This window comes from Lolium perenne, chromosome 7 (assembly GCF_019359855.2).
Source record: "Lolium perenne isolate Kyuss_39 chromosome 7, Kyuss_2.0, whole genome shotgun sequence".
Taxonomy (NCBI): domain Eukaryota; kingdom Viridiplantae; phylum Streptophyta; class Magnoliopsida; order Poales; family Poaceae; genus Lolium; species Lolium perenne.
In genome coordinates, this window is record NC_067250.2 from 145623894 (window position 1) to 145638017 (window position 14124).

Here is a 14124-nt window from a genome sequence, read left to right on the forward strand (position 1 = left end):
TTTTGAAAAACATGGCCCCCATGTAGCCCGAGCTACAAAATGCCACACTCATAGATACATTCAATTTTTTATAAAGTTGAGACAAGAGAAAAAAAAAATCGTAAGTGAGTGGATGTTTGGCCTATGTTTCCCCAGGTGTTTCAGCTTATATGATTGGAACGCCAGAAATTTGTAGGGAGAACAGGATTCATGGGATGTTCTCGCTTAACTAAGCTTATTTCGCTCTTGTTAAGTTGTATTTTGTCGCCTCTTGTCCTTGAAATGGTTTTGGTAGATTTTGTGTCTTGGTTTTCTTCAGCTGGCCGGGGTCGTGTTCTATTGACCCTAAGCTGCATCTTTCTATGGAAAAATCATGATGCGTATTACTTTCTTACATGGTTAGAAAGTTTAACTCATACAAGGTTTTGATCTTTATTGATTATTGAAGCTAGCATTTTGTGCAAACTTTTTATGAACTCTACTTCGATTGCCAACATTATTAAAGCAAAATAATTGCAGAAAATTCAATGTTTTGTGGTTGCACCTCCAGTTTGTTCATAATTAAATAATGCAAATGGTCAAATGAACTCATACCACAAGAGAAGCATCTGAAGGTTCCGTCGAGTCAAGGAAGCTCTACATACAACAAATCATAGAACTAAAGCATACATGCTACATACTATACTACTACTACAGCAGAAATATTTCCTTAGCCAGTTTGTCGCTAGCTTTCATTTCACTGGCTGATTGCATTGCTGAACGCTGCACAGCTTCGCATGGAGTTACTGGATAAATGTGTCAAACTCGTGTGCCATCAACAGCAGAAAGCTGCAAGTCTGCAAATACTGATCATAGGAGACAAATCACCAACATGAAGGTCTTACGGACTGTTGCTGAGCTTCCATCAATCCAATCTGAACCTTAGCGTGAATTCAGCGCCGAAAGATCTCAAGGACCGAACGCAACTCTCTGCACCAGATCTGGCCTTCTCTTGCTTGGCATCCGAAGAAGCCCCGTAATTTGGAGCTCAGTGACAGCTCTGCAGAACCTAGCTCTGGAAAAATACTAGTCAAGGATTACCTCGACTGAAATGCGAGCACAAAATTATGTAGTATTTGATAAATGAAAAACATGAGCTCATTTTGTTAAATCTATGGTCAAGGATACTGGATCATAGCTTCACTCTCTTGAGGTGCAGCTTTTGATTTCTTTTTCGACGGAGAACCAATCAGTTTTCTTTTCCCTTTTGAATTTGTGTTGTTGATAATTCCATCAAAAGACAGGTACCAGTCATGGAGGTTAATTACGTCACCATATTCTTGGGCTAGGTTGCACCTGCAAAGTAAAAGAGTTTCACATCAGCTTAAAATCTGATTTTATCTCATTCGAGTAAGCTTCAGAAATACTCCCTCCAGACGGATTTAATTGACGCCAGATGTAGTACATACGACGCGGGAGCTAGGCTGAGAGTGCGTCGATTAAATCAGTCCTGAGGTAGTAGTAGTTTATATTTTCTCTTTATTACTCAAAACATCCGCTAGTATTCTCATATTTTTGTCAATAGGATCCCTAGGCTTTTTTCTTTTTCTTTGCGCTTCTTTTCATTGAAAAGAGAGTTCGTAACAAACTTCCTAAGAAGCGGGTGTTGCAAACTTGCAACAGATTTTGCTTAGTGCACGTCCCAGGTCGGCAAGACTCTACCCTAAGGCCTGTGGAACTAGCACTGGCCCAAAGCTTCGCTTCGTCTTTAATCCAGGAGACCAGAGCATCGATTGACAGCCGGGCACCTTCGAAGACACACTGGCCTGCTTGGCCTTGCTCCACCATTCGATGAGCGATCCTTCCTGATCTGGGGGGTGCACAGGTGAACCTGAGCCAGGACAGTACCTCTTGCCACACTTGTCTGAAGAAGGGGCATGCAAGGATCAGGTGCTGCATCATCTCGGATGCCTGTTCACAGAGGAGGCAAGCATAGTGGTGTTGCAATCCTCGACGGGCCAGGCGGTCTGCGGTCCAGCAACCAGCAGCGGTCTTGACTGGCCAACCAGTGGAAAATTTCCACATGTGGCAGGGCCCAGTTCCTCTATATAAATTTCCAGGCATGGTGCGAGGTGGATCCCTCGAAACAGTGGCGGATCCACGTTGAAGCTGTGGGGTCGGCCGACCACACAGCTTTTTGGCTAATACTTCATATTCCTGTTAGTTTTTATGCTAAAAATCTAAAAACTAGATAAAATTTGTGATAATTTTGGCCCTGACCCCACAGGGTTAACGTCCTGGCTTCGCCGCTGCCTAGAAGGACATGTGGTATGGCTCATTGGTGAGGGCCGTGTTCTGAATGGCTTGCCAGAGAATGAGGTACTGCACAATTTCTTGTATGCCCATCACCCCATGTATGTCTCGCACCCAACTGTTCTCATGCAATCCTTTGGGCAACTGATCTGACCTTGCGACGTCGTTTAGGTATGCAGCCATAAGCTTAGGCGCAATTTCACTGATGGAACGGCCGCCAATCCTGTAGATTGCCATCAGCCCATTGCCAATGGTCATCATGGTAGAAGCGAAGAAGATTGCCTGTGGAAAATTGAAGCTCAAGGTTGCTCCAGGCGCGGCCCTGTCGGTGTGGCTGAACCATAGCACGCGCAGGCACAATGCCAGTCCAGCACGGTCCAGGTCATGCACGCCAAGGCCGCCCATGGCAATTGGCCTGCAGACGTGCTTCCAATTGACATGACAGTTTCCTCCCTTCGCTTCTGCCCGGCCTTCCCATAAGAAACCTCGTCCAATCTTCTCGAGCTGTTTGCTGGTCTTCTTCAGCGGTGCGAGGACCAGCAGCTGGTGCACTAGGATGGCATTTAGGACAGACATAACGAGTGCGAGGCGGCCAGGCTTGTTCATCAATCAAGCCTTCCAGGTTGGTAACTTCCATCTGATCTTCTCACCAGTGGCTGTAGTTGGGCAATGGCCATCTTCCTAAGTGAGAGGGGGATACCCAGATAGATGATGGGGAACTCCACGATTGGGCAGCTGAGGTTCACAGAGACCGTCGTGGCAGTCTCATCGCTGCAGTTCATGAGTGTGGCCGAGCTTTCGTGAAATTGACATGCAGTCCTGATGCGTGGCCGACCCAAATGCAGGATCTTCTGCACCGCCATGATGCCAGCCGTCGGGGGGGGGTGCAGAACAGCACCACATCGTCGGCATAAAGCGAGACAGGTGGTACAGTGCATCGGGGCTGCAGATGCTGCAGTATGCCCAGCTCAACGGCACATCTGACTAGGCGGCCAAGGCAATCAACGGAAGACGAAGAGCTGAGGTGAGAGCAGGTCGCCCTGCCTGAGTCCTCGTCTGTGTCAAATTGGTGGCCCGGGTTCTCCATTGATCAGAACGCATGTGCTGGCCAGCAGGGTTGCAAGCCAATCCAGGAACCGATAGCCGAAGCCGTACTGCCGCAAAACCTCAAAGAGGAATGGCCAAGACAGGGAGTAGAAGGCCCGGGCAAGATCGAGCTTCAGGAGGGTTCGCGGTGCCTTGAGCTGGTGTAGCAACAGGCAGATTGCCTGACCAAGCTTGTCCAGCTTAGGGGTGGGCGTCTTGGCGAAGGTAGGCAGGATGCGTCGGCGCGCTTAGGGAGGATGGTGAGCAATGCCTGGTTAATACGGCAGAAAGCCACAGCCACGCAGCTCATAGAGCTGCTGGAAGATGGCGGCAATGTCGTGATTGACGGTAGCCCAGCAGGTGTGGGGATCCCTAGGCTTTCATCTTGACATTTCATTGAGCCCCCTACTAAATCATACTAAAATGGAGTCAGTGGCGGGACTCTTGTCAAGCAAAAGATGGTTAACATCACATGCCATGTCAACAATATAAGTTACACTATGATCCAGCGTCACATAAAAGGTCATCAAATCAAATACAGGGTTTAGCAGGAGGGACTCAAATTAAAGCTAAATCAGTATCTTAAAGACCTACGGGTGTTTTTTGTTTGAACCAGAGCCTACCCTACAACCTAGGCTAGTCAAAAGGCTGGCCAAGGCTTTGTTTGCCCACCATTTGGCAAATGTTTGAGCCTAAAGCCTAGCCTACCAACCATTGATAAATTTACTCCCATATTATGGTACTGGCATTCAGATTCCAAGCATAACATGTACTTAGATATGAGTAAAAATATTCATATGTTAATGCATCGACTTACATAATGGATGTGTCATGCAAGGATGCTGACACAGCGATTCCATTTCTACTGCAGCAAGAGCATTTAAGACGGCTCTGTGACTTGAGCAGATCAAGCTGAACCATTCTTCTTGGGTTTCCAATTAGTGCCTAGATTGAAATGCAAGAGAAATCGGAATCGTTATTAGTATATGTATTAGATCAACAATAACAGTTCTCTCTATGTGAGAAGAGAAACTTACAGATTGAAGAACGCCAACATTCTTGAAGCAAATGATTTCATGAAAAGGTAAACACTCAACAGGCACCAAAAATTTCCTGTTGAATATCTAGACATTAGATAATGAAACTTAAAGTGACTTAAAAATATACAATAGATAGAGAAAATAGATGATTTTTCAGTTCACAGCATTTACTTAACAATCTGTCAAATCAGGAAATTACTAAATCTTCTCATTGTGTATCACACATATTTAAAAAGTCTTACGGACAAGTCTAGGCTCATCTGGTACTGCGGTGGATTATCATTAATTGATAAATCTCATTTGGTCCAACCACTTATGAATAACATTGGGGTATTTGGTCCGATAGCTATATTACAATGTGTGAAACTGAGATGAAATATGAGGGAACAAACACTGGATAACAAAATTTATCTGACATTAATCTGATTTGCCAAACACCAAAATGTAAGGTCAAAAAAATGGAGTCAGTATATCCCACTTTAACATTTACCTTGTAATATCATCCAATAGCATGGTAGCTTTCTCATTTAATGGTACTGCTCCATTTGTGGTACTATTTGTTGATCTGATACATCATGAAGTGATGGTCAGCCAGTTTCAGACTTTCAGCTAGTATAAACTGATAATATTGTATTAAAGTTTCAACCATAAGAAACTCAGTCCTATCTTGCCAGTTGCCACCACAGCGTTGAAATAAAATTACTATGGAGGAAGTGTGTGGCGTGTGTCAAATGAAACATCCCTGCTAATGAAGATTCAGTATTAACATCATGATCATGATTTGGCATCACAAGTCTTGCATAACTATTACTTATAATTTATAAACAACAGTAACTGCATCGTTATTTCCGCATTCTGAATATTTGTTAATCAATAAAATTTCACATGAGAGATGAAATAAAGCAGGATCGAACCTAGTCCACTTATCCTTTGTTATCCTCATGCAATCCGCACTGGTTGTAGTTGACTGAAGCTCTTTCACCTTGTCATTAATCTATAAAAGAATGAGCCAAAAAATCATAACTAGCACTTCAGTGCAGTCAATACAAACATTATCATTATTGTTTTTGATTGTCTTCTACAAGCCCATACTTAGGATGTAAATCTGAAGAATTTCTATTTTATTTTGTCAAAACAAATCAGCCATGGCAAGGATTCTGAAGCTAATTTAACCCCGAAAATATTGATTCTTGAACCAAATAACACGTCCCATTTTCAGATTATTTATCCAGATTTCATACAAACAATCAAGTAAATGAAAACTGGTGATTAGAAACTGGAATCCAATATTTAGAAAGTGAATAAACTTCACCAAAATGACTTGATGAGACATAATATAATTTCTCGTTGCGACTTATGCTCATTCATTCCTTCTGAATGGATGCTCCAAACTTTAAGAACACGAAATAATGTTTCCATCGGCAGTGACAATATTTAGAAAGTGAATAAACTTCACCAAACTGTTTGTCATTACAAAATCAGCAGTGACAATATACCTCATTCATTCCTTCTGAATGGATGCTCCAAACTTTAAGAACACGAACTAATGTTTCCATCGGCATGTATCTGATCAAATAGATTAGAGTTCACAAATTTGATATGCATATTTGTCAGAATGTGAAGACATAATTTCTTTAGGTAATAAAACGCTAAAGAAAAGAGCATTGCAATGAAAAAACAGCATGTACTAGTATATTAACTGCCACAAAAACATTGTCAGCATTACTTCACAATACAATAACCATGACCTAGTAATTCCATTTGGTAATCTGGAGCACTCATAAATTTTACAAAAATAGAGACTCTGTCCATCCAAAATTCTGAAAGCAACTAATAACAGCCTACCTTACTGTATCCAATGCCTGCGCTAGAAATCTTCTACCAGCACCTGAGTTACCACTTGGTACGTTCCCACTTGTCACTTTAGACATAAGCAGTTCAATATTAGAATCCTTCTGAGTACGCAGATCTGGGTTGATTGCCTCACAGAAAATATCTAAAAGTTGCACTTTGCCATGTCTTCCAGCTTCATACAAGCACTGGATAATCATATTGCCATAGAAGATACATATTCAGTATTATGGGCCTAGCAAATTTCTAACTAAGAAACTAAATGTGCTTTTGTAATTTCAAAACTGGACAGATGTTTTTGTATCATAAAAAATTACGAAGAAATTTAGGATTTGCATTAGCTGTTAAGCATCCTTCACATGAAGTTAGACATGTGAACATATAATATCCGAAGCGTCTAGCACAAATTTCATTTTTGAATAAGGATGCAAAACTGTCGTTGTCTAAAAAACAGCCAATTTTGGATAGCACCACAAGCCTACCGAGAGAACAGAACTCCAATCCCTTTGCAACTTCATCAGCGCAGACAACCCTTCTACCAAATTATTGCCAGGCTTGATTGAGTTATTTTCCCTGCCAAATAAAGCTTTAAAACTATGTTATGGGTGAAAACCATTATAGCCAAGTCGTATACCTTGTGCATGAGGGTAAACCAAAAGCTTGTTTCTGTATTGCTTGAGGCAGTGCACCAAATTTATCATGCCAAAAGTTCTGTAGGGTAGCAAATCAGAAGCAACTCAGACAGAGATATTATTAAATTAAAATTGAAGGGAAACTAAAGCGTAGATTATAGCTGGTAGTAGTAGTAACATAGAATTAGCAAAGACGGTACTATGTTGGAAATAGGAAATAGCAGCAACCTCACAATCCTCTTCAAGCGTTCCCATGCACAAGAAGCTCAAAGGTTCGACAGAGAAGTGCTTACTGCATGCAAGCTATGTAAAATTTGATTAGCTTTCCACGAAAATGGAGAAAACATATTAAATATATTTCCAACATGAATAGAGCTTACGTGAAACACTAACCTTTAGAGCACTAATAAAAGATGTTATCGTCCCATCATGTCTGAAAAAGTAATTTTTGAGGAAGACTGCAACTTCGTGACTTATGCAGAAACCGGCGCATGGTTTAACAAGGATGGCCTCAACAAGTGCATTCATTCTATCAGAGGGAGACCCCATGGTGAGCTGACAGGGATCTAATTGTTGAAGAGCTTCTGATGAGAGCAGTTTCCTTGGTGCATCAAGGGTAGTTGCTATGCCCATTACAAAGAAGATTGGAATCTTAATTACCCACTCGCTGCAACAGAGAGACTATAGTATTAGGCATTCCAAAATTCTCTGTAAAACCAAGCACACGAATGAAGCTTCTTAAGAAATTAATCAAAGAAAAAAAAGTACAAGTTACATTTAATAATTGGTAAGAACTTCTTAACAGGAGCTAAACAAGAGCGTGGAGCATGAAAACTACAAGGAGCGGAAGTTACTGAACAAATAAAACAATATGCTTCGTTGCATGATTGATATAGAAATTAATTTGTGTTAAGTAATCTGGATGAAATGAGCGACTTAATAGTTGAGTTTAGCTTATGTAGTTGGTACCCAAATCAGTGTCCATTGAAAGATTTGCATTTAGTTTTACCAGGCCAGGCTCACTTATTTTCACCAGGCTTGGTTTGAAGTGCCCACAAGATAAGAGGGAAGTGCGTGATGCGACGAAACATAAAGCTTACCTCAGCGTCATCACAAGCTCCCCCAGAACATCACCAGAACATTGCTCTAAATCATCAATTACGATAATGATGGGTTGATCATAATTCTTGGCTCCACAGTACCAAGATGCAAGTGCAGATACATCCGCTACCTGTTGTTGAAAAGCAGCAACACATGAAGTCAGAGAGCCTTTACACTCCTGTCTGAATCAACACTGCAGGTTTATGTTACTGTGGTCATATCACCTACATCTGGAACATCTGAAAGCAGCTGCCTCAACAAGCTCTTTAAGCAGCCAGCAACTCCGTGCTTTGCAGACAACTCAGTTGACGACAGCTTGGCCAGGTGACATCCATTGGACTCCAGATGATTCGATAGATCCCGAAACGTCGTGACATCGTCGACGAATTCTGCATTCTCTGCAAAAGTGGGAAGTCCAACCCAATCAAATCAGCCAATTCAACACCGGTAGAAAGGAATCAGTTGAACACTTGATGGAAGTGCTGTGCTCACTAGTGAGAACGAACGCCGTCGGTATCTTTCTGCAGATGACATCAGTTAGGAGAGGGTAGGGCTGCTGGATTTCAGCAGGGCAAGGTCTGATGACAGAGCGGACGGTGGAGAAGGATTCCTGGACCCACCGGAGCACCTGGTCGAACAGCTTGAGGTTGATGCCTCTGAGGACCTCCTGGAGGTGGAAGCAATGCCAAGGTGAGATATAGCAGACATCATGAAAGCATTAGCATGACGAGGAATGAGACTTGGTCTAGTGACCGGGTGAAGAGAGGCAGACATTGATGGTGGATTGGATCTTGGACCAAGTGCGGTGGAAGGCCTCCAGGCGGAGCCGCTCGTACAGTTCCAAGTCGCCCTCATCGTCCTCGTCCTCGTCCTCGTCCCGCGGCCTCTTTGCAGATTTGGGATTGGGAGATGACGGCTGGGAAATTTCGTCGACCCGCCGCCGAGCCCGGGGAGTTGTCAGCGAGGCACCAGCGGCCGCCTTGTGGAGAACGAAGAACGGCTGCAAGAAGACGGGACTGAGAGAGGGAGAGAGATGCAGATTGTACGCAGGCAGCGACATCTGAGCAGAAACATGCCTCGATATTGTTGGCCGCTGTGAGCGGAGCTTCCTGGGATGGTGCAGCCATGGCTCCTGCAGTCGGGGCGGCAGTTGCTCACCCACGCGAGGCGGCGGTCCAAATCCACCTTGCGCCGGCCGGAAATCGGAGTAGGCGCGCGGCGCTGCTCCTCGCCGGTGGCCTGTAGGGTACTGATGCAGGGGAGAGAGCCGGAGGGGGGCTGGGCACGGGAGAGGGCTGGGGAGAGGCGGAGGACGGCGGGAGCACCGACCGTGCCGAGGAGGCGCCGCCGTCGGTCGATGTGGCGATTCGGCTGCTCGCCTCCTCACGGCGTTGGGGCCGCCGATAGAGGAGTGGGAGGCGGCGCGGCCGTGCTGGTGAGCGGGAGCGGGCGAGGCGGCGGCGCGCGGCGCGCGGCTGGATATGTGGCCTGGAAAATGGGGCGCTCTCTCCGTCGCGGCCCAACATAGGGCGTGATTGGTTAGCTGGGCCATTTTCTTCTTTTTTTTTTTGAGGGAATGCCATTCGGCTAGCTTTATTCCATACCAAACAAGCTTACATCGTTTATCAAAGAGGTGAGAATAAAAACTAGGAGGATCATCGTTCCAAATACAAGAATTGAAAGTCTGAAAACAGTTTCTAGCTAACTCATGAGCCACCGAATTTGGTTCTCTTGGACAAAATTCATACGACACTTTGCTGAAACCTGAAGCTAAAAGTTTTTTTTTTTTGAGAAGACCACGTGTTCATTCATTCGAGCACACAAACAGCAGTACAGCACACACACGCGGACACTACCTGGAAAGATCCAGATGGACAGGTGTCCCGGAGAAAATGCACAAAGCACCCTGGAAAGAGAAAAAATACAAAGAAACCCTTTCGGGGCCCTGCGCACACCACCGTCGACCGCCGATCCCGACCACCGCCGTCGCCGAAGCGCCGCCAGAGAGGGGAAACACGGCGGCTTCCAACCGCCCAGCTCCGGGAAGCCCCATCGCAGCACCTCTGCTTTAAGAGCCTCAAAAGTGGCCCGCCGGCGGCGGGACCTTGCCGTTGGGGCATATCGGCCGGGGGACGCCCCCGAGCTTCACGGAGCCCGTCTCCAGTGCCTTCCGTCGACGCTGTCGAGGAAGCGCAGAAGAGCCACCTGCCTCCATCCTCTGAACCCAGCTCTAGACCATCCATCCATCTGCCAAGGCCGCCGTCGCCGCCCTCAAAGAAGACGACCCCGGACGGCAGACTCCTGTACAGACCTCCAGAACTCCCGGCAAACGCAGGAGCACGCGCCGCCGTGACGGAGACGAGTCCTGAGGACAAAATCCTCCGGCCTGGTCGCCGCAGCCGCCTCGCCGACCAGACCCAGGAAACCCTACCTCGCCAGGCCACTAGACCAGCGAGATCTACTAGGCTACAAGCTCTCCGGCGCCGCCCTAAAGAGCACCGCCGAGGTGGGGAGCGAGCTGCAGCCATCTTATTTCCCCTCGACACCGCCTCCACCACCACGACGGCGCCCCTGGGAAGACTACTCCTACTCCTATCTACAGGCCTCAAGCGAAGCCGAGGGGCTCCCCCGTCCTCCCGTCGCCGGAGCGGCGGACGGAGGAGAGGAGAGCCCCCTGGCTCGCCGGCCGTCGATGGCGGAAAACCTGTCGCCTCCCTCTTCGCTCTTCCGGAGAAACAGAGAAGGGGAACGAAAACTCTCCTGGTAGGAGCAGCTGCAGCTGTAGCCGAGAAACCACCATCCAGCATTGCTTCCACCACTTGAATATTATCTGATTGGATGATAAATCTACTGCAACCAATATGTTGTGCCAAACAGAGTCCTTCTCTTAGCGCATATGCTTCTGCCATCATGGAATCTGGAACAAAAGGCAGACTTTTGCTTTGAGCTGCAATAAATTTTCCTCTATAATCTCTTATGACAACACCTGCACTTCCTCTGCCTTCCTCTTCGCTATATGCAGCATCAACGTTAATTTTCAAGAAACCCTCCGGCGGGCACTTCCATGCTTCCTTGTCACGACATGTAGGCTTCTTCTTCGATCTCCAATAATTTGTTGCTAGAGCTCCGATAGCCATGGCCGTTCGGTGAGGAACTTGGATGCTCTCTCCATGTGTGTACTGTCTACGTTCCCACCATATATACCAAGCACCCGTCAAAATAATTTCTGGTATGCCGACACCATTTAAGGGGCCCCAAGATCCTCCTTTAATGATGATGTGTTCTAGAGCAACGGCACCAGCTCTATCCACATTTGTAGCTTCGTGTATTACCAACTGAACACCTAGCTTCTCTCAGACTTGCTTACCTCTTAGACATGTGAATAGAAAGTGCATAATATCTTCACATCCAACTAAGCAAACTGGGCAACCGCTTGTTGTTGTAATATGTCTATTAGCCAGTACTCCCAAACACGGTATAAGACCATGTAACGCTCTCCAAGCAAATATTTTAATTTTTGCTGGAATATTAAACTTCCATAACTTCTTCCATACTGGACTAATTTGAGATCTGCCAACACCGAGAGCTCTTCTTTCCCTTCTACCAAATTCATAGTCCCACTCAGCATGATAAGCTGACAGAACACTAAATATTCCATTATTTGTATAATGCCAAGCAATGAAATCATCCATTCCCGTCGGTGCTATAGGGATTTCCAAAATCCGATTGGCATCAATGGACCAAAAAAAGGTTTCGGATCAACTCCTCATCCCAAATCCCTGTGACTGGATTAATAAGTTCAGTGACCTTACTAACCACCAGATTTCCTCGTGGTGTAGTCATCATACGTGTCGGATTAGAAGGGATCCAACAATCCTCACATATATTAACTTGGGTGCCATCACCAACACGCCAAATGCAACCTCTCTTAAAATTTTCCAGACCCGCCATAACACTTTGCCAAGTGAAAGAGCTGTCGGGTTTAAGTTTTGCCTTCAGCAGATTACCCTCCGGATAATATTTAGCTGGGCCATTTTTCTTGATCTAGGGGCAGGCCATTCAAAGGGTCGGTGGTCTATCAATTTGACGAAATTCATCTAAAACAAGTCCAAACTTAATAGACACAAAATTGAGAAATCCGAGATAACGAAACTCCAAATCGATTTGCCGGAATGAAATAACATCATCGATCAATACCTTTTTCATGTAGAGCCCGTGATGTGATGAAACCGTAGACCAATAAACTAGATGATCAGGAGAGAGGTTGAACTACACTTACACTAAATCCATGAACATGCAAAGATAGACACCTTACACTGTACTAAGAGATACAAAAATAACCGTCTACAATCACCAAAACAAAAAAAAAATACTCACAACACGAGAGTAGTGCGAAACGGCAAGACGAACCTACCTCTCTTTTTTTTTTGCGAAACGGCAAGACGAACCTACCTCTCAAAGGAAATTTCAAACTATAAACCATGTGTGTTCAATTTGAAAAAAAAATCGCTTAAAAATGTCGGAACATGAACTGGAAATTAAGAACATGTAGGTAATGAAACTCAGACTTGATTGTCGGAATGGAATAATCATATCGTCAACGCTTCATCTTTTTCATGTAGAGCTTATTTCCAAAATTTTGTCGAAACGCAGTTGTGTTAAATAAAAGGGGTAAAAAAGGAGTATAGGAAAAATGAATGGAAGCAAACCCTCGTGTACCTTGATGTGCGTCTTTCTGGAAACGGTCAATTTAAATATTCCCGGAGGTGGCACGGAGGTGCTTTAGAGCAAGTACAATAAGTCCTAGTCAGTTGGCTACAAGGATTAAAATAATATACTTGTGTCTAGTTGGAGGAGAGAGAAGAGGAGAGAGAATGTAAGTGGGCTCTTAGACTACTCATAGTGGGAGTAACATAGGTAGTAACATCACACATCTCAAGACATTTTGGTGACATGGCATGATAATAAATGATGAAAAAGAGTGAGGTGGTAACTAGCTATGTTACCATAACATCACACTTTCCAAGACAACATGAGTCTAAAACATAATAAATATTAGTTTGCATGACACCACACAAATGTTACTCTCCACTATGAAGGTAGTAACATAGAGTAGTAACATGTGCATGTTACTACTCTATGTTAGAGCAAGTTTAATAGTAGAGCCAACTGATGGCTATAAGCCAAGTGCCATGTCATCTATAGTCATCTTAGAGCCAACATGTACAATAGTGAGCTATAAAATTGTACTAGTTTATTAGTGTATGGCCCATCATTCACTCTCACATAGTGCCTAGGAGCACGTGCTAGAGCTGGCTCTTGCATAAGAGCCCACTCCTCTTCTCTCTCCTCCTCTCTCTCCTCCAACTAGGCAACAATATATTATTTTAATCCTTATAGCCAGCTGACTAGGACTTATTGTACTTGCTCTTACTCCCCACTATGCAAGAGCTAGCTCTAGCGCGTGCTCCTAGGCAGGTTGTGTGAATGAAAGGTGGACCATCAATTGAGAAAGTAGTACATTCTTATTGCCAACTATTGTACTTGTTGACTACATGCTGGCTGTAGATGACATAGCATCTTCCTTATAACCAACAACCGGCTATACTATTTCAGTTTCTCTTAGTGTACATGCGGGCTACAGCAGGAAAGGAGCCCAAGCATCTAATCAAGGTGTTTTCTTCTCCTCAGGGTCCGGTTACCAATCATACCTATAGGGTCCTGTCGTCGTGGTGAACGAGCAGATGCCATAGGATGGCTTAGATTGGGGCCGAATGGACGCAAGAGGATTCGGGGGAGGGTTTGCGATCAGGTGGGAAGAGATTCCGGATGGTTTCCTCAAGAACTTGGCCAAGGCCAGAGGTTGAAGAAGAAAGACACAAGGAAGAACTCCCTCTAGATCACCATGTTCATAGATTCACACAGGTTACAGGTTCTGCCTTCCTACACACGCGTACATACACACCTCGTTCTTGTTCGTGCCCGTAAGGAGGGCTGCCCCCTCTCCTTATATAGGGGAGAGGGTGGCTTATAGTGCAAGAAACCCTAATGGCATCTTTGGTGGACAAACTACTTTCTGAGTTCTTGTACAAAGCTACTTTACAAAGCTACTTTAATCATAGAAGACACCGGTCTTCTTTAAT

General features: G+C 44.9%; 1 protein-coding gene across 1 annotated transcript; it reads right to left on the minus strand.

Annotated features, from left to right (window-relative positions):
* Positions 1 to 529: 529 nt before the first annotated feature.
* Positions 530 to 9459, minus strand: LOC127318735 (origin of replication complex subunit 3). Its single transcript, XM_071823124.1, has 17 exons — positions 9058 to 9459; positions 8754 to 8981; positions 8474 to 8648; positions 8206 to 8379; positions 7981 to 8107; positions 7274 to 7547; positions 7109 to 7183; positions 6883 to 6959; positions 6731 to 6821; positions 6243 to 6436; positions 5894 to 5963; positions 5312 to 5391; positions 4888 to 4962; positions 4395 to 4470; positions 4175 to 4302; positions 1147 to 1314; positions 530 to 1033 (listed from the first exon to the last, which is right to left on the minus strand). The coding sequence occupies exons 1-17, from the start codon at positions 9106 to 9108 to the stop codon at positions 928 to 930; spliced, it is 2169 nt and encodes a 722-aa protein (XP_071679225.1). The 5' UTR covers positions 9109 to 9459; the 3' UTR covers positions 530 to 927.
* Positions 9460 to 14124: the final 4665 nt, after the last annotated feature.